General features: G+C 46.9%; 1 protein-coding gene across 2 annotated transcripts in view; it reads left to right on the top strand.

Moving 5' to 3' along the window:
* SSH2 (slingshot protein phosphatase 2) overlaps window positions 1-26,440 on the top strand; it is a 137,658-nt gene that overhangs the window by 46,936 nt on the left and 64,282 nt on the right. The window contains exon 2 of one of the 2 annotated variants that reach the window (XM_067565886.1): window positions 3,306-3,349. In XM_067565886.1, coding sequence (XP_067421987.1) covers window positions 3,306-3,349 — 44 coding nt within the window. Of the gene's footprint in view, window positions 1-3,305; window positions 3,350-25,214; window positions 26,264-26,440 lie in introns of those variants that run through there. The other variant, XM_067565884.1, reaches the window with a different exon arrangement.

A 26,440-nucleotide genomic window follows, 5' to 3' on the forward strand; every position in this document is an offset into this window, starting at 1 on the left:
ATTAGATGACTGCGGGGTGCTGCTACACACTTGTTGAAAGGCCCCAGTGGTGCTGAGGGCTGTGTTGTGCTGGGGGCCGTGCAGACACACAGGAAGACACGATGGCCCCTGTCCCAAAGAGCTGACAGTGCAGCTAGTACTTGGCAGAGCACAGAATGTCACCACATCCTGGCAGCTGTGTGCGCTGCTCTCTGCAAGTGGCTGGGAAGCGCCGCCTAAAAGCCTGCGTTTTCTGCTAGCCTAGAAATGCAGGTCGCCGGTCCGGCCGTGGTCAGTACAGCATGCAGCGGTGTGGCTCTAAGGGGCCTGAGCCTGTGCCGTTCTTGTGGACGGCTGCATAATGGCAACCAGCTTCAGACGCCTCTCTTCACGAGGCCTCGTGGCGCGGCAGATTAAAGCACCCAGACACTTTGGGCCAGTCGGTGCCTGTGGCTGGCTGAACGTTGCAACGCTTCATTTGAGGCTCCCAGCAATGGACAAAGCTTCCCGGCTGCTGGGCGGTCGCTCTGAAGAGCAATGATGCTCTCGCTGCACAGCTGTACCTGTGTGACGACACTGATGCTTGCATCGTGGTCTCTCCTGATGATGGGGTGTAGTGGGGTTTTCAGTTAGATGGAGAGGGGGTGCTGGCCTGCTTGTCTCCAGCTGCTGCAATGACGCTGCTAACTGAGAGGCGTGGGGTGTGGAAGGTAGTCCTGCTGGCTTTCCCTCGGCATGTGTAGCCCACAGTTTTAACTCCGATTTGTTGCTGTAGGTGTCTGTTTTGCTATTTGTATTCTCCTTTACTGTGTCTGAACTGGGGTCTGATCCTGAGAGGTGCTGAGCACCTGCACTATTCGTGGACCTCAGGCCTTTGCTAGTGAGTACCTCTCCGGATCAGACCTTCGGACAGCAGAGATGCAAATATTTCTGCTGGCCATTCCACTTCTGTAGCTCGCCTTTCGGATAAAGAAGGGCCTTGGATTTTGCACATCATAACTAACACGTCCCAAGTAATGCTGCAGTGACGGCTTTCTTGATCTGGGCCTCTCATTCTGTGAAGTTACAGGAAGCAGCGTCTGGTTATCCAGTTCTCGTAGTGAAACCTGACATTTCCTTTCCCCGCCTTTTTGAGCCTGTGACTTATGAATTGCAGGTCTTCATTTTTTTTTGTTGCAAATTCTGCAAGTGCTGCTAGCTGTGTCTGAATTCCTCCCGCTCCCACTGCTCCACTCCCATCTCCTGCCCCTGAGCAACAGGGCTGCACTTACCTCTGCTGGGGCTGGAAGGGCGGATCAGCAGACACAATGGCTGATTGTGGCTAGGATCAGCAGAACCATCTGATTTCTTACCTTTCTGTTACCTCATGATCGGTGCTATCCAAAACCATTCCTTATTTGTCGTCTTCTGTATGCATTCCGTGTGGTAGCTGAAGGGGTTAGCAGGGAGGGGTGCAAGCGCGTTTTCAAAGCGGCCATTGCTGATGAAGGATGTAGAAGGAAAATGAGAATAGTTCTGTAGCTGGCAAAGCCTCTGTCTTTGGATAGGGTTCCCTGGCAAGCCGCACACACAGTCTTTGGGATTCAGATTGACTCTCTCCGTACGGCAGGTATGGTCACAAGGAAGTGGGGTGAGAGAGTGGCTCTGAAATGTTCTCACAAAATATAATGCAATGCTGTAGGAGAACCTTGAATGAGCATGTTATAGACAGAATTGGCCCTCTTTCTGATTGTTCACTGTAGCTGTGCAAAAGATGGTCCCTTTCTGCTGATTGACTTCTTCCTGCCACTTAAGCTCCTCTGTGGATACTCCTTTAAAAGTGCTATATACCTCTTCCTCCACCACAAAAATGCAGCCACTCTGGGGTGGAAAGGAGCAGCTGTTCTAACAGTATACTTACAGTGCCACTACACAACAGTCTAACGGTGTGGAAGAATCCTGTATCTAATTACAAATCCATGGTAGAATGAAGTAAATTGGGATTTGTTAATACCCAACCCTTGCTGAAAAAAGCAGTGGGATCTTCAGTGCCTGGAGGAACTTGGCTTTTGTCTCTTGCCTGAAAGGTGGCAAAAACACCCCATAACACTGCACTGAGACAGTGAGTGGTTCAGTGCTAGCTTAAAAGAAAAAGGTGCCACGTATTGAATTGCCAGCATCACTACCTTCAGCACCTGTGAGCTCTTTGCCTATCTCCCTCCCAAATAATGGATGGTGTGACCCTGCTTAGCTTGGAATCTGGCACGGAAAAATTGTTTTCTTTAACCTCTGAGGCCAGGACAAGAAGCAATGGGCTTAAATTGCAGCAAGGGCGATTTAGGTTGGACATTAGGAAAAACATCCTAACTGTCAGGGCAGTTAAACACTGGAACAAATTGGCTAGAGAGGTTGTGGAATATCCATCGTTGGAGGTCAAACACCTGTTAGGACGGGTCTAGTTATTACACAGTCTTGCCTTGAGTGCAGGGGACTGGACTAGATGACCTACTGAGGTCCTTTCCAGTCCTACACTTCTATGATCCTATAAAATCCCAGCCTACAGCCCCAAAGTGACCTGGGCATAAACTTTCCTCTATCTCCTGTTACCAAGAGCTGAGCTTCGGTTTCCTTGAAGACCTTTCTGTGTCAATTTAGAATATGGCTTGTGTTTTAAAATGCTTTCCAGCTAACATGGAACTACTTAGACAAAACTTGATTTTATTATTTTCATTGGTAAAGCAAATTCTACATCCCTTCCCCGGTCCTGGCCTGGGAATGTGCATTTAAATCCGCTATGAAGTGGAATTAATCACCTGAGATTTCTCTGCTGAACTATTGCTTCAGGCTCTACTAGAAAGTCCTAGTAAAATTCCACAGCATGTTAGAAATTCCACCTCTTAATTTTGCATCAGAAGCAGCGTCCCATGTCAAATTTCCAGTTTCTAGTTGGTCTGCACTTACCTAGCCTCATTTCGGGTTCAGGTTTTTTTTTTTGCAGTTTTTTTTAATTCTGAACCTCTCACTAACAGACGCTGGGATTCTCCCTCCAGGAGCAATATAAGTGCTTGACCGTTGGTGCTCTTTGCTTGGCAGAGGTCGTTGGAAGACCATGCAACAGCGTGTTAAATTCTGCGGTTGCGAAACAATTCCCGTGTGTTTATTTAAAGTTTCTTTCCCGTATGTTTGTTTAAGTCCCTGTGCAGCAGCAGAAAGATATACAGGGGTAATAACGAAGAAATCCCGCCCCCTCCCCAAACACAGTCCAAGCCAGTGAAGTGCAATAGTCTGACGTTTATGAATGGGTTAGTATTTTAATTTGTCCTGTTCTTTTCTCCTTGTGCACGCAGGAGGCGGATAGCGGGGAAGAAGAGTGCCGGTCCCAGCCCAGAAGGTAAGAGCTTACAGCAGTAGTGACGGATGGTTTCCATGGTGACTGCAGCGCAGTTCTCTCCCTCTATTCCTGCCGCCCCTTCCCACTTTCTAGCTCTGACTAGGCCGACATAGCTGGATCACAAATATCCATACCCCAGCCTACACTGTGTCCCCAGCAAAGGGGCAGCTGCAGCAGATAAAAGCAGACGGGAGGAAATGGCTCTGACCTGGTGGGTCAGAAGGATGCAGGAAGGCTTGCTGGGAGGGAAGAATCCACAGAGGATGCCAGTCTTCAGATCTCTGTCTCTTGGGAGGGGCGGGGGGGCTTTGTCCACCACTACATGGTGAACAGGTGAGACGAGCCTAGGCATCTGTGGGCAAAGCTTCCATTGCAGGTGCCGTTAGGAGAAAGTCCTGTGATGCTGAGTGCGTCCAACTCCCAGGCATGGCAGCAGGGAGTTGCTCGGGGCCTCTCAGGATTGGCCCATCACCTGTGAAAGGGGGATACCCGCAGGCCATGGCTCCATGGACCTCTCAGTAAAAACGTGGGCTGCAAACACCCCACTCCTCTTACCAGTGCTGCGCATGGGAAGATCTAAATTGGGTGAGAGCCGGGTAATCTGTCTACAGGACAGCACCGCACAATCTGACTTCCTCCTCCCGTCAACACCTGTTCATTCTTGGACTCCTTCACCTCCAGTTATTCCTGACACATCTTTTGGTAGCTGATAAACTGTCCCCAAAACTGAGTGAGCTGGGTTACTTCATGCCTGTTAGCCCACCCATCATTTAAACTATTGATTTATTTAGGAAGTTCTAACACGTTTACAAATCCTTGCCATGTAGACCTTGGAGCCAGCAATCATTACAACAGGAAGCTTTTGTTTAGAGAAACATACAGTGATGTAATCAGATCTCTCTATTTAAAGGGCATGGCTCACCTGTAATATGGTATCGCTGACTACCCAGGACGTGCTGGTTTTCATGATTTTATTAAACTGAGTGAAATCCGATAACACATTTAACGAACTAGGCATGTCTTTCAAATGCTACTATTCAAAAAGTTGGCCAGGTGTGCTAGTTTTTTTTGCAGGTGAGTGTACTTTAAGTATTGAATAAATGGTAATGAGGTTATCTAAGTATTTTTTTTGTCCTCTGCCTATTTTGCTGGGAATGTAATTCCACTCATCATTTACAATACATGGTGTTCCTCTCACGCTCATGTCCACGTACCTACCCAGACACAGTCCTCTGCTCCTGTAGGACAGTAGTGTGAGCTGTAATCCCATTCGCCGTCTAAGGATTATTTTTGGCAGTATTTACAGGAGTTAATACCTAGTCCAGTCATTTCACACAGAAAACTGCTCCCGCCACCATACTCTGCTCTGCACAAACCATCAAATCAGCTCACCAGAGGTAGGTGCCTTACAGAGTGTCGTGAGCTGGTGATCTTTTGCAGCTCAGTCAGCCCCACGGATTTAACAATGGCAGCTTTTCACAGCTTCCAAACTTTCAGCTGGTTTCACTCTCCAAGTTGGATTATTTCAGTTAGAGCCGCTTTGAACATAGCAACAGGCACAGGACAATCTCACTGAAATGTTCTCTCTGCCGGATCTCTCCTGGGTCAGCTTTTTATGCAGGGAATTACCAGCTTCAAAGGGAGAAAGGAAGGAGGTGAAATGATTCTTTTTGGCCCTTCTGAGGTCCACAGTTCCATGGCATTGGGGTCTTTGCTCTGTCCAACCAAATGGACCAGTCGGGGCAAGGGAGTTATGGCTGCACCTCTGAGAGACTGCCAGCTTTTGACCGCCTCTTCGGCTACAGAGCGCTGTTCCCCCTTGCTGCAGAGCAAACTTAAAGCAAAGAAGAAAAAACTTAAAGGCAGACCCTGACGGCTTGGAGATTTTAGCAGCAGACGGGATCCCCCTTTCTCCTCTCTGTGGCTAGGCTGTCCGTGCCCTGTGCTCACGCACGTTGAGTGTGCATGGCGGGGAAGGCTAACAGAGGGGAAGCCATGTGCTGTCTCCTGCACCTCCCCACTGCCTGAACGTCTGCACAGAGACCCAGGCAGCGTTTTCTGCAGCAGCACAGCTCCCAGGAAGCAGTGGCAGCACCTCAACAGCGAAAGGCCCCCGAGGCCTGGCACAGGCAGCGGTTCCCTCCTCTTCCCCTGCCCCCACATTCGTGTGGCTGAAGGCCAGCACCAAAAGGTCAGAGAAGCTGCCCGTGCCCTCAGCAATTGTTGACTGCGGAGTAGCTGCCCAGCCCCTCTCCTGCAAGGATCCAGTGTGAGGAGAGCCCGGTAAGGGGCCCTGGGGTCCAATGCCTCCTTCCATTGTGCAGCATGTGCCCAGCACCAGGTTCCCTGCTCATCTCCCCCTGCCCAGCCCTGCCGCGTCAGCCCACCCCATGTCCCACGGCAGCCTGCAAGCCAGCGACTCCTTCTGAACTTGGTGCCACTGGGATCGGGTCAGCCTATGTCCGAGCCACGTGCAGAGGCTTCTCAGGCATTCAGACCCTTCTAGTCACCCCCACATAAAGCACTAAGGGAAGAAAGAGACCCCCTGATCCCCATCAAATTCTGAAGAGTCTGATTCAGGGGATTCATCTAGGAGTCACTTTAAGGCACAAAGTGAAACCTGGTTCCCTCAAGCTGTGTAAACCTGCAGAGTGCAGCCGGGCAGATATTCCTTAGTGCCTGGTTCCCCTGTTCATCCTCAGCGCATCAGGGCAGAAAAGCCCAGGCTTATGCAGAGAGAATTCCTCTAGGGCAGAGGTTCTCAACCTTTTTTTCCCCCCCCGAGTACCACTCAGGGAAAAAAAAGGGGGGGGACTTTCGGCGGCGGCGGGGTTTCGCTTCCCGTTGCTTATAAAGCTGTGACCAGCACTACTGCTTCAGGATGGGCTTGTGACACTGAGGTGACTGACAAGGGCTTTTGCAGCTTCAGCTGTCAATTAGTGTTGCCAGTTCTCATGATCTTATCACGAGTCCTGTGGCGTTGGGTGGCTTTTTCGCCATAGACCCCCAGCTCCTGGAGTCAGGTACCTACGTGAGCATCTCTGCTCTTATTAAGAGGTCTCTGGCTGTCATGACTGTGGAGAAGGGCTTGAAAACATGAACGTTAAAGGCTCAAAAACCTACCACAAATAACAAACCCACTTTGTGTATTAAAATCTCATGACTTTTTGGAGCCTGACTCATGCATTTTGTCTCAGCTCAGTTGCTGTGTCCTAGTTAGGGGCTTCTTTTTAACTTGGGTTCAGTGATAACATTTTGTGCATATTTAAAATACTTCTGTAGGATAGGAAATGGCACCCCACTGCTGACGTGGTGACCTCTGCTCTGAGACTTCCTGTTGCTTGTGGTAGGGAAGCTAGCAGCAGCCAAGACACTTCCGAAGGAAAAAACTGCTGGGGGACTCCAGTGGGTTTCTGCCTGGCAGACGTATGAAATGGTCTATCCAATTTGAAGGCATTTAAAAAGTTGAAATGCTATTTCCGGGCGGCAGGAAGTAGTTGTCACTGTCCCATCCTGTCTGCAGACTGGTAATAGATGGCAGCTTGCAGTTAAAAAAATGGGCTGAGTTAAATCCAGTCTGAATTATCAGGTGTACTTAGAATTAACTCTTTAGAGGCATCTATTAATGGAATTTCTGACTGCTTGTCTGAGCAGAGCCCAGTTGGTGCAGCTTTCTGGGGATGAAGCAGAGATCATGCAATCATTCTAACTTACCTGCACAGGCCGTGGCTTCTATTGCTGACTTTCTCCTGCAGTGGGTTTGGTTTAAACGGCTCTTTCAGGAAGAACATGCCTTGCCTTGCCCTGACCTCATGCAAAGTCATGATAGCACCAGCCTCAGGGTAGCGTCCTCTGCCCCAAGCATGCCTGAACATAGCCCGCTGACTACAGCGTGAAAATGTGGGGGATGATACTTGAAAGCGTTTTCATTACAGCAGGAAGTCTGTTTCAGGTAATGAGATTAAATTGTTAATTTCCTATTTGAATAAATACTATTAAGTAATTAACGGGGATATTTCTAAACACTTAATTCTTCACCGATACGAGGCGCAGTTTAAATATTGGGAATAGGCACATATGGAGATGCACTTAACATCTTCATTTGCTCTGCACTGTTCAGGCTCTAGCTTATCAAACGTGCGCCTTCATCTTCACCTCTGAGCAGGCTGACACGCTCCCTGAGAGTACCCAGGTTGTGAGGCACCTCGCCAGGACCTGCCCTTGGTGTGAGGATGCCATGGGCCAGCTCCAGTGGCCACACGCATCACTAGCCTAGGCCTCGCAGGCCCCACTGCCACTCTGCAGGTTAGCAATGGGCACATCCCACCCTTGAGCTCTCCGAGCAACTTCCTGGAGCGCCCAGCCCCTGGTCCACTGGACACTCACAGTGCTCACAGATTTGCTGCTCCCGAAGAAGCAGGCCACTGCAGCTTGCTAGTTCAGCCTCAGCTCACCGCTCCACTTAACGCGCAGCGCTTCGGTATCTTTATAGTGAAATCAGGCAGAAGTTTATTGAACAAAGCCCGGAGAGTCTGGTAGTAGCAGGTAGAAGTATTGGAAACGAACGGTTCCATATCAATTACATTCATAACATGCACCTTAGAGCTTAGACTGACTTCACGTGTCCTGTAGGGTATTGCTCACCCCACCTCCATCCAGTGCTTTACAGCTGTGGCCCTCCTTTCATGAGACAAGCACGGTATCACTTTGCCTCCTCGGTGAAGGATTCAGTGCGTCTCTTTGCACCCCAAGAGATACAGGACCAACCCTTTGTTCTTCTTCATAAACAAGACCCACCCTCGCCTTCCTTTCTTGGATCCATAAATTCACATCTGACTCAGTTTTCAAAGAGGCCTACAGCAGGAGGCAAATGGTCAGAGAGGCTGAAAGGATCATCTCCAAGGTGTCACTTCTTGGTGACCTGCCTTAGCTCCAAAACCTTAAGAGCATGATTTTCAGTAGAGACATGTAACTCCTTCAGTATTATCCGTATGTACGTTTTGCAGTGACGACCAGTGGGCTATTGGCTCTTGATAGAGACCTCATATGCCACCCTTCGGTGAACTATTATACAGATCTCCGACCCAGGGTCCCTATAAAACCCTACGCACCACTTGTGCCCTCTGCCAGTTGTGCCTAAGGGTTCCCTGGTCACACAGATGATGTTGAAATTGCATCCTAGGGTGTCTGAGTTGTGGAACAGGTAGGAGAACTTGGACGCATTTGATCAAAGGATGAGAAACTAGAGGACAGATCCCTGGGACTCACTCTCCTTCTGCATCCTTCCTTAGCGCATAGGAACCGCCGCTACAGATCGGACCAATGGTCCTTCTGTCCAACTGTGTTCAGTTCCGAATGCTTCACAGGGAGCTGCAAGAAATCTTGCAGTCGGCAGTTACGGGATAACTTTTATGGATGCTAACACCAGAAGGGACCATTGCGGTCATCCAGCCTGACCTCCGGCACTGCCCAGGCCAGAGAACTTCCTCGCAATAATTCCTAGAGCAGAGCTTTCAGAAAAACCTCCAGTCTTGATTTAAAAATGGTTGGCAACTGAGACTCCACCATGACCCTGGGTAAGTTGTTCCAGTGGCTAATTACCGTCACGGTTAAAAATTGACGCCTTATTTCCAGGCTGAATTTGTTAAGCTTCATTGTCCAGCCATTGGCTACTGTTATGGAACTTTCTCTTAGAGCTTGTGCTGTTCCCTTCCCTCCCACACACCTGACCAACAGAGAGAAGTCCTGAAATCTGCAGAAGGGAGTGGCTTTGGGGTCTGAGCAGATGCTGTGGGAAAAGTTACAACCCCAAAATGTCCTTCAAGCAGCCAGTGAGATTAGAGCATCACACACATGGTTACATTAATAGACACAATCCGTCCTGTGGCTGGATAACCCTCTCCATTTATCTGGGCATTGAGGAGACAATACTCTGGCACCTTTTCAGGGTCTGGAGTAGCCTAATGAAGAAGACATCTAGCTGTTTGCTGCTGTCCTAGCACCATGGATGACTAACGGAGTTATTTAATGTGTGACTTTGAGGTGGCCCATCGTGGGTGGAGACAGGAGCAGATGATCTCAGTGTGAAACTTGAAAACTCTCTACAAAACAGTTCAGCTGGTATGACAAGTCCAAACTCACCCCCTTCCTGGGACCTGGCTCAGTGAACAAAGAACAGCAACACGAAATTCAGCTCAAGCCTTCTGGCCCTGCCTTGGCTGCTCCTAGGTTACTCTCTCTCAAGCCTGCCCAGCCCACCTTCCGAATCTTCTGCAGAGAACCACTCCCACCTCCTTTGTATCCAGGTAGGGTAGGACCCGCTCAGAGCAGCACCTGACCACTGGATGGGGCGCAGTACACTCACACTGGGTGCATTGACACTTCTCTGATTTTGAAGCACTTTGAGGTTCTCTGATGGAAGCTGGTGTAGAAAAGCACCACATTATGGCAAACGCCTACGTGGCTGCAAAGCAAATAGTTGCCTTATCGGTGGGGGAGTGCATATTTATAGGGATAGAAAGCAAATAGTTAACTTCTGTGCAGCTCATTTGTGAAGCTTTTCAAATGTTGAAAATTTGCTGCAGCAGACTGAGACTCCTGGCAGGATTTAAGTAACGTGAAGCTTATTTTGCCTCCCTCCATCTTCAGGTTACTCAGAACTTTCCTACCCAGGCTCTCCCCTCCCCGAAGGCAGCGCACCACTCTGGTTCTTCAGCTTCTAACTATTGGCCACCTCCATAGTTCATAGGAGTGTCCCACGAAGCTCCTGGTCCTATGCCGTGCCTAGGCCAGGTTTCCCCTGATTCCCTATTCTGGAACCACCCCTTATCTGTGACTTTCTCCCTTCATCCATGTGTGGTCCCCTTTACCTTTTAGCCAGGAGGACCAAAATTGTCCCCTTCAAACCAGTTGAAATCAGTGAATTGTGTAGAAAGGGAACAGGAAAGTAATTTGGCTGCTCCAGTCTGGCTTGTCTGTTACCTTCACGATGTTCTTCCCCTGACCAGTCTTTGGTAACTACAATAAAAGGCCATCAAACTAGCCCAGACTCAGATCTAGTTGAAGAGCACTTGGACTCCAAGTCCTGCCTTGTCTATTTTCTCTCTCTCTCTCTGGCATGCAGCCTGTAACAGCTATGGATTTTGCATTGCTACGTTGTCATGCTCCCCTAAAAAGCATGAGTATTAAGTCTTGTTTATAAGTGTTACACCAACTGGCTGTATGTTAACTTTTCTTGTGTGCTCTGCATCCTTTGTGTTACAAGGAGCTGTGCATCTTTCGTTTGCTGACAGGCTGTGTCTTCCACACCCCAAACAGTGGTGTCATGGTGCTCTCTGCATCCAGTTCTTTGTCAGGCTATCCTCTCGCATAAACTATCAGATCCCTTTGAAGTTCAGGTGTGAAGCCACCTGCAGGTCCCTCCTAGCCATGGAGTATCATTTATATCATCATTGGGACAAAAAGAGTTGATCAAGTTCAGCATTTGGAAAGAGGTCATCATGCTTTCTTCCTGCATAATAACCACTGCATATAAAATTGAATTAAAAGCCCCTGGCTGTAGCTATGCCATCATTTTCTAAGCCCTCAAAGGAGTTCTTTGAGCCTTCTTTGCATATCACTTGATCAGACTAATGTCTATTTGCATATGCATAACTCTGTGCCCAGAAAGGGGGGGTTATGTCTCTTCCTAGAAGTGTCAGGAGCAAACTTCTATTTGGTCCTAATTTTCAGCCTATGAATACGTTGAAATGAAGAGAACACAATTTCCGTATGTTTCCTGTCATGCTCTGCTGCCCGTTGCAGAGCTAGAGAACCATTGCGCTGTCCATGGGTTCAGTGAAAAGAGGCCTTTCCTGGAGAAAAATGTCTGGTCCTTGCTGCAGTGAAGGTTCCAGGTAGCCAAGATGCCTCAAGGTTTCAGCGTTAACTCCTTCCATTTCGGGAGTGGGAGCCCACAATTAAATGCGGGAACTTATGGCTAATAACTCTATATGGGTTGTATTCACTTGTTTTGAGGCTGTAAATTGAATTAGCTTTGCTGCCCCTGAGTTAAAAAAATATCTAATCCAGGTCTCTTGCTGTAAATTATAACCCACAGCTGCAGAAATGTGCAATTACTGGTTAGTGCTGGAGAGTGCAGCTGTATCTAGAGTATTGGTATATAGACTTGCTTGCATTTTAGGGGACTTTTTATACGTATGCATCTGTGTGCCTTTGACCTTCCTCGCTGTAGGTCTGAGACAGAAGAGTACCATGTGATGCTCTGTGCTGAAAGACACTGATGTGTGCTGATCCTGGCTATCCTAATTGCATCATATTTGTGTGACCTCCACAAGTTACGTCCATAGGAAAGAAATATATACCATTGGATCAGCCAGGATTAGTCACCTTCTATGGAAAAGAGAAAGAATGATGAAAGAAAAATTCATTAAAGTTCTTATTAAGCACAACTCTGGATGGGATAACGTGAAAATTAGTAACACAATGCGGCACTCCTAGATCTCCTGGAATCCTAGTTCCAATTTAGTCAGGGTCTCTGCCTTCTGAAAGTAGGTACTGTCTAGTTTTTTATGATTGGACTGAAACTGTCTTACTCACTTCCCCTTGGTGGGTGTGTACATGCGAAACACTAATTCACCCTCCTTGTTGGCATCTTGGAAAAAGTCTCGCTGCGCTTGGAGACAAAACTGCCTCTTTTCACTCTTGGAAGGTCCTGGTCCTGGTTGAGGCACGGTGATGGGCTGGGGGAAAGCTGGTACTGCAGCTCCTTGTACCTGTGGATAGACAGATCACTCATTACTTCAGCTTTCAATTCGGAGACCTTCTCACCAATAAACTCATTCATTAGTTTGAAGAGCTGAGAAAGTGTCTTTAAAAACAAGAGCTGTAGTAGAAGTATTGCTGGATGGTCAGCTTTCTTCTGGCCATGTTATGCAAGATCAGTCAATAGGAGATACTACCAGAACTACATCCCTTGATAAAGAAGTTGCACAAGCAAGGAAAGAATTGGATGTCTAGAGAGACAACCGAGTGTGACTAGACTTGGTGTGTGCTAAATCAAAGCCCATCTGTTCTCATCCCTGACACATGGATGGAGAGATGCTGCCACCTGATGTTAAAAGGTGGTGACAAAAGTAACTCCTCAAAAATGATGAATTAATTAATCTGCTACTAAGAACTGTAAGGGGCTCCCAAATGGGTAAGATTAGTAAACACTCTAATTTTTAATGTTACGAGATTGTGTAAACTGGAACCATTTTTCTTAAGCACCACTACATCCCTGGAAGAAATCCAGTTCACTGTAAGCTGTGGTGATAGAACTATTATAAAATAGTTAACATCCAAAAGTCTTAAGTTAAAAGAATATTAAACTTGTAAAGTGATGCACTTAGGAGTTAAAAATGCTTGAATCCAGGGTGCCCATGCAACCTTAATTTGACCCCCTTGTGTCTGTGCATTATGATACATGATCTTTAATTATATGATCACATACTTTTTTTTTAAAAAAGGAGCCCTGCCTCATTCATTGCGCAGAATGGATGGTGCACAGGCAATTTTGATTCAGGCATTTCCTAACTGTTTAGTTCTGCCTTTGCAACCTTAACATTCTTCTGCTGTACTATTTTTGGATGTAATATATAATCTCTAAGCAATACAACTGGTGATACTATAAATGATATAATAATTGGGAACCTCCTTGTTGGGAGTAGAATGTAAAACTCAAACTGAACAGAAATCTGAATCAGTAGTATGGAGTCTCGCCTTTTTGCTGATATTGCAAATCTGCTGTTCTAGCGCAACGCCAAACAAAGGTTTTGGTTCTAAATTGCTGCCTTAGGTAATCTATCAGAATAACATTTTTCAGGTGTATCAAACCCAGCAAATTTACAAAATAATTTCCTTTTTGTCAGCTTTATTTACTTGATATCTCTGGAACTCATTGCTGCAAGAATATCAGAGGCAAACATGACCTATATTAACAGGCTTTAAAAAAGGATTGGAAGTTGATGTGTAATGAAAATATTTGCAGTTTTATATTGGTTGGGATTTTAAAAGTCTGATGTTTGGAAGGGATCTAACCCCCTGGTGCTTCAGGGGATAAGCCAACTTCTAGATAATGGATGGGGTAGAAATTTCTTGTATGGGTAGGCTATTCTATAGTTAGGTTTCTTGGACCTTCCTTGGAAGCATCTACCACCAGCCATTGTTGAAGACTGGATATTAGACTAGAGGAAACACTAGTCTAGTCTGTTATGATGATTCATGCGTTCATAGTAAAGTCTCAATCTTATTTCAGTTGGTTATCTTATCAATTTCTGTTTTGGGGTTAATGATAAAATAGTTTGTTTACAGAACACAAGTGCAGTATGCTTGTCCATGTCTCTATCCAGAATTGTTTTGAGCTGCTAGAAAACCAGGAACTTTGTTCCGGTCTTGCATTCATTTCAGATACCCATTAAAAACACACACAGGAAAAGCTTTTAAATAGTCAACTTTTGAGCCTGATCTGAAAAATGTCCATTGAACTTTAAATAGCTAGTCTTCCACCGTCTCCTCTCTCACACCTGTCCCCCATTTAAAAAAATGGTGTCCAAAAGCTAATATTAATAGGCCACCGTTGATGGTGGGGCAGTGTAAAAACAACTCATACTTTTGTGCTGCTCCTCCTGGCTTTGCAGTAGCATTGACCACATTACTGCCAACAACTGCATTCCAGTATTTTGGTCTCTGCATGCTACACTACAATTTATGTCGCTCAGCGCTCTGATTTAGCAACCCCCCTCTGCCTCCCCAACCGAGCAACATAAATGATGCCGATTTAAGCGCTGGTGTGGACCGCACTATGTGACATAGCTACTGCTGCTCTCAGGGGCTGGTGTAAGCAAGCGGACAGCAGCGCTCTCTCTCGTCAGCTGAGAGCGTCTACGCTAGAGAGCTTACAGCGGTGTAACTGCATCAGTGCCACCGTGAACCATGTACTGTAGCCAGAGTCTTAGGAACAACAGCCAAGCTCATCTCGGTTCTGAGCAGCACAGGGCAGAAGGCGAGGGGAGGCAATTAGCTGGGGAAATGATTTGTACTCATTAGAGACTGTTACAAGTAATGGTAGAGTAAATGATGCAATAGAACACTCTGTGTCTGCATTCAGGAGCCAGTGTTCATGTATTTGTCCTATAAATAATGCCCTGGTTTTGTTATAGTCAGACCGACGGGGAACTGCAGATTAGGAGTCAGCGGTTGCAATGCTGCTGTCGGGTGTTTCACGTCACACACTTTACATGCAGTGATGGGAAGAGAACATTACACGTAGCCCAAGCCAAGGCTGTGGGATGCAGCACTGCAGACATGGGCACCGTGCTTCTCTTGGGCCCGGTGTATAACAACACCCATTCGGCGGGCACTGGTGCAGTCTAAACAAAGCGCTGGCTCCTGTACAGCTTTATGAAGATTTAGTCCTTCCCTGAGGATCTCAGAATCTGAAAAGAAAAGCTAGCGGCGGGTGGTGGAGATGGGCCTTAACATACAAGCGGGGCACGACTGCCATGCACTTGCTCTTGTTAGTTCCATGGGGGAGTGGGTTTTTATGGTCTCTATTGGCTTTATTTATTTGAGAGTGTTAGTGGGCGTTGTAATGGGGAAGAAGAGGGGAATTGAGTTAGTCCTAAAGGCTTTGTGTGTAGGATTATGATTTGGGAAAGGTACCGCCCAAGAAAAATCATCTCTGATTATAAACAAAGATTCAGAGGGGGGGGGGGGGAATGCTGTGCACTAACAATTAAGCATAAGAATACAAAGACCTCCGAGGGGTGGGGGTGCTAACCTGGTCTGCAAGACTTAACACTTCAGCCTGGAACAATGATAGCTATATAAATGTTAATGGGCCATCTTCAGCAGAGGAGAATCTTTTGTGTGGAGGAAGACGCTTGATTTGGTAACATCAAAAGACGTATGTACAATTAATTCTTGATCTACTCTGAGAATCAGACATGGAGTTGGAGACATGGAAGCTCCAGTTTAAACAATCAATCAATCAAAAACCCTTGTACTGCCAGGTGCTGATGTGGAGAAATAATCCTACCCATGGGGTGGTACAAAAGATGACTTTCTGGCTACCGTGGAATGCAGGCTGATTACACTTCTAAACATCAAATTGTGTAACTAGCAGTGGTCACTGACAATGGTGGGTAACACAATTCTGGGATGATGGGGTGCTGTGGAGAAGGGAGAGGGAACCAGTCAGTCTAAAAAATATCAGGGTTTTATTCTTTTGGCTTAACTCATTGTAATTACAAGGACTTAACCTTGCTAACTAGGTTTTCCCCTAGACCTTAATTGCAGCGCAATTTTATATTGTTCCTCTTTGCTTTGCCAGTAGGACTGGGGGGGAGGGGAGGGAATGCAGATTGTCTTCTAAGACAAGGATAAACTTCTGTGAGGCATAGAAATGCACATGGCGTGGAGTGGACAGGGGTTAAAAATACTTGGTCTTGAGAACTCCTTCCAAGTGTGGGCCAGAAAGATGTATGCTCCCATGATGGTGCCAAGGGTGGGTTAGGGAGACGAGGAAGTTCTATTCACTGCATTGAAATGGGAGTGACTGAAATGCTGATTGAGGTTTGGGCTGATTAAGTCAAACTGAAACCAACTGCAGATCATGGATTAATTTTAAGGTATATCGACTAGCACACTGATTCCATGTGCGTTTTCATCTTAATTCAAGAGGTGTTCCTAACGTTTTAGGGGGACATTTATTCTTACAACTGAAATCCTATCCTCTGCACGGAAGCAAATACTTCTGTGAAACTTAGCCACTTAGACGTTAAGTGGATTTTTGTTCCCCCCAGATGCTCTTTTTGTGCATGTGCGCTCTAGCTCAAAAATTGACTTGCTCTTCAAAACCGCACGCTAATCATGGACTGAATCTTTGGTGAGTACTCTGGGCAATTAAACCTGAGTGTACATATGCTAACGTCCCTATATCTGGAATTCCACAGCTGTATATAGGTGCAGTGCTTCAGTAACTTGTGTGTAGCAGGAGTGTGAGAGTGTTATTGTGATGGATGTGGGGATGTTGAAACGTGCTTAATGCTTGTAAAGCTCTTTGTTCTGATATGGCACCTTTTTTCTAAGGATCTCAGCGTACTACTACTATTTCTTCTTGTTTCTGCTTGTTTTACTAATGAGTTCCTCACCTTCGTCTCTGGCTATGTGCACAAAGGACATCGTAGAACTTGTATTGGTTTTCTTTCAGTGACAACAAAAACACATCTTTTCCAAAAGAGCGAGAGGAATCTGAAAGCCGAGTGTGGGCTTGACCTGAATAAACAGTATTGGAGGAAAAGTGCCAAATGCATTGTCTTCTCTTTTGCTGCTTTTAATGCTGGACTCCAGTACTAGACTAGGCACTGCGAGTCTGGTGTTTAATGCTCGCTGTTGTCTTTATGGATGTCTGATTGGTGATTTTCCTTTCCTATACGGCAACAATCCTCGGGGAATCATTCCAGTTCTTAACGTTCCATACGTCAGAAAATAAAAATGGAACTCTCAGTGATGTTACCTTAAAGAGCAAAATGTAAACCTCACAGCCAGCCGTCTGCCACTCAGTCTGCCTTCCCCACCCTTCTGTCCAGTGTGAATTAGAGGGGTATGGGCCCCTGTTTCAGAAGCGCTGAAGGGCTGTGTGTGTTTAGCTTTGCAATGCGGTCTCCAGGAGCCTTTGCCATTTTAATCAGGTTTATGTAAAGGATTGGTTTCTTTAAACCCTTTTAAATGTACCTCTTGAATTACACATAGAAAATGCTTCCATTATAAAAACTACAGAGTGAGCCAGAGCAGTATTGATGAGTGGTTTAGCAGACTGTCCGTTAGCCGTCCGCCCCTGCACCACCAGCACCTGGTGTAGACAGCTCAAGGTGGTAGCAGGAGGGGAAGAAGACTCCAAAGTGTATAACTTGTTCAACTCAACAAGTATTAATTCCCTACGTAAACCTTCTATTTCCAGAACGTCATGCTCCTCACAAGGGGACTGACTACAGTAGATTAGCTGCAGCTCTTCTATTCCTGGCTCTGTTACTAGCCAGCTGGATGACTTTGGGAAAGTCACTTCTCTGCTCTGTGCCTCAGTTTATCTGTCTGTAAAATGGGGATAATGATACTGCAGTCCTTTGTAAAGCACTTTGAAATCACTCTGGGAGAGGTGGGTATTATCATTGTTTCATGCAATTGATAGATTTAATCCAGGACTAGTCTTGCAAAATGCTTGCAGAACTTTTGCAGAACCACTTAGTGTTGTTCCTATATTAAAGTCTGGGATCATTGTTCTCTCATCATCTGTGCAGATCGAACAGTTAACTACCTTTCACTTCGCAGTTATCTCTGTGGTGTTCATCGCCATAGTCTCCAGCTCTCACTACTTACAAAGCTGTGAGAGAGAACCAGAAGCATAACTGTTTCTTGATGTCTGAGAGAACCAAACTTAGAAATGGTACCTGTCCTAATAGGATTGAATACATTTTGCATGGCACCTATTCCTTAATTAGCATGCATCAGGACATATTACTAATTACCGAGTTAAACCCCCAGCTGTGTAATACAGCTGCTGTATATACAGATAAGGACCGCTGCCATGGTGAGACGTGTATTTGGTTCACAATGAAGACTTTAAATTGAATGAGTTCCCTTACTGCCCTGTCTTTCCCTCCATCCTGCACTCCACACTGGTTTGCTCATGACCACTGTTCTGCTGAAATGGTCTGGGCTTTTATGAAGGAAAACCTTGCCATACTTGTGGGCTTTGGTTTTAGTAACATTCTCTCTTGCAGTCTGTAAACACGTGGGACGGACAGGCCCACTCACTGACTTGTCTATCCTGAGTGGTAGAAGGACTGCTCCAGAAGTTGTCAGGTGGTTCTCTAGACAATTTGGCTTTGCCCATTTGAATTCTGCTGTAAGTCTTTACCTTCAGGCTCTTTCCAGATAGTCATCTGTTTGTCTTGCTAATTCACTTGACCCAGCTTCAGACCCTGCTTATCTCTGAAAGCTACATGGCCTCCAGGGCCCAAAGCTGTAGAACAAGTCAGCTAACCTTTTACCTGAGCAGAAGGAGGGAGGGAAACGCTGCTGTGTCTGCTGCACAGTTTGGAGTGCGCTAAAATGTTGTGGTGTTAGAGAGAGACTTTTCTGCTCTTCTTTCAGATCATTCACTTCTCTACTCTCAAGTCCAGCACTGAGAATAAGCATGCCCCTAGTGCAGATGGACTGAATGCAGCTCCCTCTAGAAGGCAGTCAGTAGCCTTCCTGAACTCTCATTGCAGAGAAAAACTTGGCATTCTCTTGCTTACGCTCACCACGGAGACAAACATGCTGCCTCTGTAACCCTCCCCGCCATGCTGATGCGTCATTGATGCATGAGGTGCTGTAGCTAGACTCCAAGGCTAATCCTATAGGCACTATGGTGGTTTTGTTTTTTAACTCCAGTATCTTCTCATGAATGACACAGGAAACAGATGCATGACAATAAAGTAGCAATATTCCAAGCGCATGGGAAAGGTGACTGAACAGGCAGGACAGTAACTCATCCGGCTCTGCAGAGGAATGCATTTTTGTAAAGCAGAAGCTTCAGAATTTTACATAATTCCATATCGTGTAGAAAGAAAAATGAGCTAGTGCTACGCTGCCTCGACTGTCCCATTGATGTTAATAGACCTGGGCAGAAATTCATGCCCACAATAACATCCCATTGTTCAGAGGCACCCGCACGGGCTTTGCACGTGGTCCGCACAACTCAACCCCTCTGTTTGGTGTCAACACACACACAAGCCCCTTCATGTCTGGCCCCCCCCCACCCCTGCTGTCGGGCCACTCCCATGGCCAGGTCCTCCTGCACTCACCGCAGCTCCCTTGCTTGTAGCAGGCCCTCGGGCTGTCACTGAGTGAGTCCTGCAGGCACAGCAGAGGGGAAATAAACTGCTGGAGGATGGGCAGGCCTCTGGGCCGCCTACGGAGCCCGGGCAGGCCTAGGAGCCGGTCTTACAGCAGCAATGAGGAGCAGCAGCACTTTTAAGGTTGCAAAAACCACCCATGGAATCCCTTAGAAGTTTATAAAACAAAGCAAAGGGGGGTGGAGTGTCCAGGGGGATCCTGTTGCACTAAGCGCCGTATACACCCGTTGTGTAGTAAGGCAGTCTATGCCCCGAGCCGCTGACCATCTTAGCACGTGATGAGACGCAGCAAGCAAACCGGGGAAGGAAGAAGGTGGTAACAGTGAAATAAAGGCTTGGTCCCATACGCTGCGCCCGGCACACTAAGGCCTCGGCTTGGGTGGAAAATGTTTTAACATCATTTTACACCCGCACCTCACGCAGATAAGGCTCCACGGAAAACTTTTTCTCCACGTTTTTTCCCAAGGTATCAAACTCTTACATGCACAAATGCCTCTAAATTATCATTAATGATTCTAATTTAACCTCCTTTCTGATCGCAGCCACCTTAACATTTTGACTGCTGACATATGCACTAACTGAGGCCTTGATCATGCAAGGAGCACCAAACAGGTGGACTGGTTGCTCCAGGTGGTCTCGAACTTTTTGTTCTAGTGTGATTATAGCCACAAAGTACAGGCCTAGGATTGAACATGAGCCAGTCTGAGTTAGCGTTGGGAGGTGTGGGAGGGACTTGAACAGCTTTCTTTAAGTTGGGCAAAACCACTTTTCTCTCTCTCCTCTGTGTGTGTGTGTGTTTTGCTCATTTTGTTCACGATAAATACTGAGAGCACATTGCCACATCAGCAGTTTGTTGCACCAAAAGGCCAGATACACTATTGTTTACTGCCCCATAACCCTGCCACACCAGGCAGGGTGGTGATAATCCTGTTACCACCTATAGAGTGCTAAACACAAACACCAAAACTGCAAAATGTAATCCTTGCATTGGGAGGGAGATCTGTCTACAGCTGTCATAGTGTGGGTGATTGCTATACTGCCACTTTATTCCAGCATTTGTCATTTAGAACTGTACCCCTCACTGCTTTGACTTCATGCATTTTAAATTCTTTACATGCTTCTCCTACCTGAGTGTCACCACCTAAAGTGAGGAACATTGTCTTGTTGCTAATATATATTTTAACAGCCTTCTGTGTCTTACAATTTTGAAAGACACCAAAACGGTGTTAACACAATTCAGATCCTTTTCTTTCATCCCACTTCTTGCTTGTTCCTCATGAGCACAATACATCAGAGGCTCTCTTGATGACGTTTAGCTTTCTGCAAATATTTAACTGGGAGCCCCCTCAAATGCTGGGGTAGTGCTTTGGCAAATAAATATGTGACTCTTTCCCTAACGCTTAAAGAAGTAAGATATGAGAACAGCATCTTTCACTTCCTACAGACTATTTGAATAGTGCATGCTATCCTGACTTGTAGCATGATGTCTAGAGATGTGTGAACATGGGGCTGATGTTGCAATCTTTACAACACAAGTTTTCATAGAAATAAGAGGGATTTGGATCCTATTTGTAGTGCAGATCTCAGTGCAACCTTAACTTCGGAGTTGCTGCTGACACCTTATAGCATATTGTCCTCAGAGTGAAGTTTCCCTGGTGAAGCATCTCTTACATTGTGGGGTCTCAGCATAGTGGATGCAGTATCAGATTTTATTAATCCAGGATTCCTTTAGAAACGTATTATCCATATGTTAAGTGTGATTGCTTTAAGAAGCACGACTTGTGATTAATCAGTGTATTTTTTGAAGGGACTGCATTTGTCATGTTTGCTGAACATATTAAGATATTTCTAGCAGCTCTTTGGGCAACATTTTAGTAATTTAAATAGATTATTTTAAGAGCTTTACTGGAGCATTGTGCAAGTTATCCATTAGCCTGGGGACAGAAGCATCCGTTTGTTTTCTATATGTGGACATGTGGTATGTACTGAGGCCCTCTCACCAGACTTTAGATGCTGAAGGGATCCTGCTGCCCTAGTGCCCTCCCTTGCATACCTTTTGTGATAAGACAGACTAACTCTGGAGTCGGGCAAAATGCTTCTCTTGCAGGAAGACAACTGACTAGTGTTGCATCTTTTTAAAGTCTTTAGAAGACTATTAAACTAATATACAATTGCTCGCGGCTGTGCAATAACACACGTGAGTTCATGCAGAGTCTAGGAAGACTTACACAGTGACAGACCCTATTAGATTTTCTTTTTATTCACACTCCAGATTTTTAAAAATATCCTTTGAAGTGAACTTTGCTTGTCTCCAAAGTGTCTTTCAAAGTTGCCTTGTGCATGTCTGCAGTGCTACATGCTGTAGGTTCTAAATAACCCAAGGTTTGAGGCTGTTTTATTTGACCTTTTGTTGCATTAAAAGAAAGGGGAGAAAAGAGATTCTTCACTTGACAGAAGAGTTGGAAAAAAAAGTCAGTGGGTGAAGCAAGATGCTCAAAGATGATTGTATACTTTTTCTCTGGATCTTCACTTAGCTGCTAGCAAAATCTTAACACGTTGATCTTTTTAGAAGCGTCTATTGACCAAAAGTAACTTGTTTACTTTCTGTTTCTTACTGAAAAGGTAAATGCCTCTACTGACTCAAGCCCTTTGCTCTAGTGCAGCGGCTCTCAGTTTTTTCCAGACCACTGTATCCCTTCCAGGAATCTGGTTTATCTTGCGAACCGGCAAGTTTTACTTCACTTAAAAACTACTTGCTTACAAAATCAGATATAAAAATACAAAAGGTCACAGCACACTATTACTGAAAAATTGCGTACTTTCTCCCTTTTTACCATATCATTATAAAATAAATAAATTGGAATATAAATATTGTACTTACGTTTCACTGTATAGCACATAGAGCAGTATAAACAAGTCATTGTCTGTATGAAATTTAAGTTCGGACTGACTTCGCTGGTGCTTTTTATATAGCCTGTTGTAAAACTAAGCAAATCTCTAGATGAGTTGATGTACCCCCTGGAAAACCTCTGTGTATCCCCTGGGGTACATGTACACCTGTGTGAGAACCACTGCTCTAGTGTAGGAAGAGGAAAATAAAGACTTCCAATATAATCCCTCCTCTCTGTCCACAATTTTAATTTTTTTCCAACATTTCTTTTAAAGAATAAACGTATCCCAACAGTTATGTGCCTTGTGTCTCCGTCTACACTCATAATGTAAGTGGTGTAGTAAGCAGACACCATATGCCTGGTTTGTGTATACTTCTTTTCTGTCATGGACCAATTCCCAGAGAGAAATTATTTCTGGTACCTAAAGTGATTCTCAAATTGCTTTGTCACTCTGTCAAACCGCTGGCTCACTGGAGGGTTAAAGATAACATGGGTCTGCCCCCGACAAAAGGCTCAGTGATTGTCTTCTCCCTGACCAGCGCATAGAACTAATGTGGTTGTGGTGGCTAATCAGCTGAACATGAGCTCCCAGTGTGATGCTGTAGCCAAAAGGCTAATGTGATCCTTAGTTGCATAAACAGGGGAATCACAAGTAGCCCGGGAGAGGTTATTTTACCCCTGTATTTGGCACGGGTGTGATTGTTGCTAGAATGCTGTGTCCAGTTCTGGTACCCACAATTCAAGAAGGATATTGATAAATTGGAGCGGGTTCAAGAAAGACTAAAGGTTTAAAAAACCTGCCTTAGAGCGAGAGACTCCGGGAGCTCAATCTATTGAGTTTAACAAAGCGAAGATTAAGAGTGGTCTTAATCTATAAGAACTGACATGGGGACCATGTTTGATAATGAGGTCTTCAATCTAATAGAGAAAGGTGTAACAGAATCCAGGGGCTGGAACCTGAAGACAAATCCAGATTTTGAATAAGGTGTAAACTTTTCAACACTGAGAGGAATTAACCACTGGAACAATTTACCTAGGCCCATGGTGGATTCTCCATCATGGACAATTTTTTAACTCCAGACTGGCTGTTTGTGCTCTAGGAGTTATCTGGGGGAAGCTCTATTTCCTGTGTTATGCAGGAGATCAGAATAGATGATCACAGAGCTCCCTGCTGACCTTGGAACCTATGAATTAGGAAGCCCATGTCTCAGACTCCCTACTATGGAGAAAACTCACTTACTTCACAGCACGTTTCTCAGATAATCTAAAGTAATTCTTGAATTCCTGGGTGTCAGGACAAAACTAAAAAAGTTGGCTCCTCAGAGTCTCCAGGGGCTAAGGAGCAAAAGATTAAGAGTGAAGGGATTTAAAATGCAGTTGATCTTTTATTTTACTTCTGTGTGGAGAAATATTTCCTTAATGCACTTTCCCCCTACTGGAGGAGGTAATGGCTATTCTCCATTTACCAAGAACTGGAGAGATGCGGTTACCAGCTTTCTGAGGAGGCTCATGATGTTGATGCTTCCACCATGAGGAGTGGAAAAGGCTTGCTTTGCTGGCCAGCATTGGCAGTAGGAACTGCCCGAGAGGTAGCCATTGAACATAAGCCAAAAGCAAATATGAATTGTGTGCTGACTCCTGTTGGACAGATACAGATGATATTCTCCCGTCATTGCCCCAAACAGCCCTATTACAGCAGCCTTCTCTTAACTCCCGGTGCTGCAGCACATAGGAAGCTGTGCTCTTCCTCAAATGTCCCCTCTCAAGGGGGAAGGGGATGTTTGGTCTACCTGAGGCTGTCATAAACTGTAGCTTGGAAGAGGGTTCAAGACTGGCCCATTCAAATCATGTGTTCAGTAAGTCATGAGAGGTGTACCAGCGGGCTTGGGTTGGTGAGTCTCTGGCTAGACACTGGAGGCTAAGTTACACTTCTTGTACGTAAGGCAGATTCTAAACTCTTCACTCATCTTTCGAAACGATTTATTTCCTTTACCAGATTCTAACACCTGTCGTGGTAGTAGCCAGACTTATTTTTCTAAACATGGCGTGTGATGATTTATTCCCAAAGCCTCTTGCAACAGCTTCCTGGCTCCCATCATTATGGCGTAATGTGAAATTTTACTTGGGGGTTGAAGTTGATATTGCACTGATTAAAGGGAGGAGGGAGTGGGATCAGCATGAGACTATTGTGAAACCTGGCAGGAGGAGGGCTCTGGAGCCTGCTTTTAACAGGCCTCTTTTCTGCTCTCCAAATGCTTCACTTTCTTGCCAGTGCACTAGCTAGTGACCTTTGTGGCCAGTTGTTGGCTGTGTGTGTGTGTGCTCCCACTGTCTCTGCTGTCCCAGCTCTGCGCAGATAACCCAGCCGCTAGTGCACGATTGGATTATTCAATCAGACCAGAGATCCGTTTCAGTAACAAAGGTGCCAGGCCAGGTTTATTACGGCCCTAGTATCCCACAGATCCTACAGGCCCACTAACACGTGTACTTGTTACAATGGGTCAGCTCCAGAAACAGCGGGATTTTCCGTTTCCCCTGGGGCTAGATCAAGACACCCACTTTGAGACCCTCCTTTATACACTGACACAAACAGGTCGTGTAGTGCCCTCTGCCATGGTAAGATACCGCCTTTTACCTTGTACCAGATGGTTTGGCCAACTCCTCTGTATCCCTCGTGGTGTGCGTCGGAGGGGTCAGTATGCCCTTGTTCTCTGTGGGATGTTGGAATGTTCTGGTACCTTCCTGCTGTGTCCCTGGATGAGTGCTCTGTACCTGGTGCTTTTTAGGAAGGTGTTAGTGGGAGCCTGCCACCACCCACAGCATGACTGCTGCTAACTGCGCTTCCTACCCGCAAGGCTTGGCCATTACTTTAGCTCAGGCTTCAGACCTGGCTTGTTTTATTAGGCCTCATTTTCTGTTACAAACATTAAATCATGTGTTGAAAGAGACAACAATAATAAAGCTTGCCAAACTTATTTGGACAAGGGCGATGTTGGTACAAAGCAGTGAAGGAAGCGTGACTAACGTCTGCTATGTTCACGTAAGGTGTCATGCAAATAACAGGGACTGTACCCCCTAGCTAAAGCCACTGCCCTGGCTCCCCCTCCACCTCTCGCCCTGCAATTCTTGTGTTTCCAGCTGCCCAACAGCAGCCCGTGCTGATAAACAAATTTCCTGGCAAGATTTGTAATGCTCTGAGGGAGGGGGAAAAATCCCGCTGCTCCGGCATTAATAATGCAGTTCTATTAAGTTTAGCGGTTGGCTGCTGTAGGAACAGGAGCACTTCCATTAAGTTAGACAGCTCGCTGGGTGACAGCCGTCTCTGCCATTCCCAGGGCAGGACTTAATTCTTAACTCGGTTATGCCGGGCTAAGGCGAAGGTAATTCCACTCCCATCAGGCGCGCTGCGCCGCTGTCAATCCGGTCTAAGAGAATGGAGACTGAGTCCTGTCCTGTGTGAGCCGGGGCGCTGGGCGCTGCTCCTGGCTGACCGCCTGCCCTGGGCTGCCGTGGGGGGAAAGGCGGGTGGCCTTTCAGGGTTGTAAAAAACAGAGGGGGGGCCCTCCAGCCGAAACAGCGGGGACCGCAGCGCTGTCTACCCCGCACCTTCCCCCAGGGGCCGGGGCCGGCCCGCCCCAGGGTGCCTGCCCCATTTTTCACACCTGCTGGCGTCTCCCCCAGGCGGTGCCCAGGCGGGTGTCCCGGCCCCCCAGCGCCGCCGCCCTGCCTGGCGCTGGGGGCCGGGCCGAGCCGAGCCGAGCCGTGCCGGGGGTGTGGGTGCTGCGGAAGGGGGCGGGCCGCGCACAGCTGGGCGGCGCACGAGGCGGGGCCGGGCCGGGCTCCCCACTGCCGGCCGGCCGGGCAGGGCAGGGCGCACACGGCGCGGAGCCGAGCGGACTCGCAGGGGGGCTGCCGGCCGCCCCCGGCCGCCTGCCTGACCTGCCCCGCGGGGAGCCGCGGCGCCGCCGCCCCATGACTCGCAGCAGGCTCGCGGGCGAGAGGAAGGCGGCCGGCCCCGGCCCCGCCATGATCCCCTACTTCTCGGACAACGCGGTGATCTCCCAGAACGCCATCAACCAGCTGTGAGCGGGGGCCGGGGCGGTGCACGTGGCGCGGGGGGACGGGACCTGCTCCGGCCCGGGCCCGGTCCCGCTTGCAGAGCGCCGCTGCCGGGGAAAGTTTGCCCGGCTCCTAAAGCGGCAGCTGCGGGTCGGCTGCAAGCCCGGGGCCGGGCAGGAGTTTCGCTGGTCTGTGCTTTG

This window comes from Emydura macquarii, unplaced genomic scaffold (genome assembly GCF_026122565.2).
Source record: "Emydura macquarii macquarii isolate MOO-44397 ecotype Brisbane River unplaced genomic scaffold, CSIRO-AGI_Emac_v2 contig_2699, whole genome shotgun sequence".
Taxonomy (NCBI): domain Eukaryota; kingdom Metazoa; phylum Chordata; order Testudines; family Chelidae; genus Emydura; species Emydura macquarii.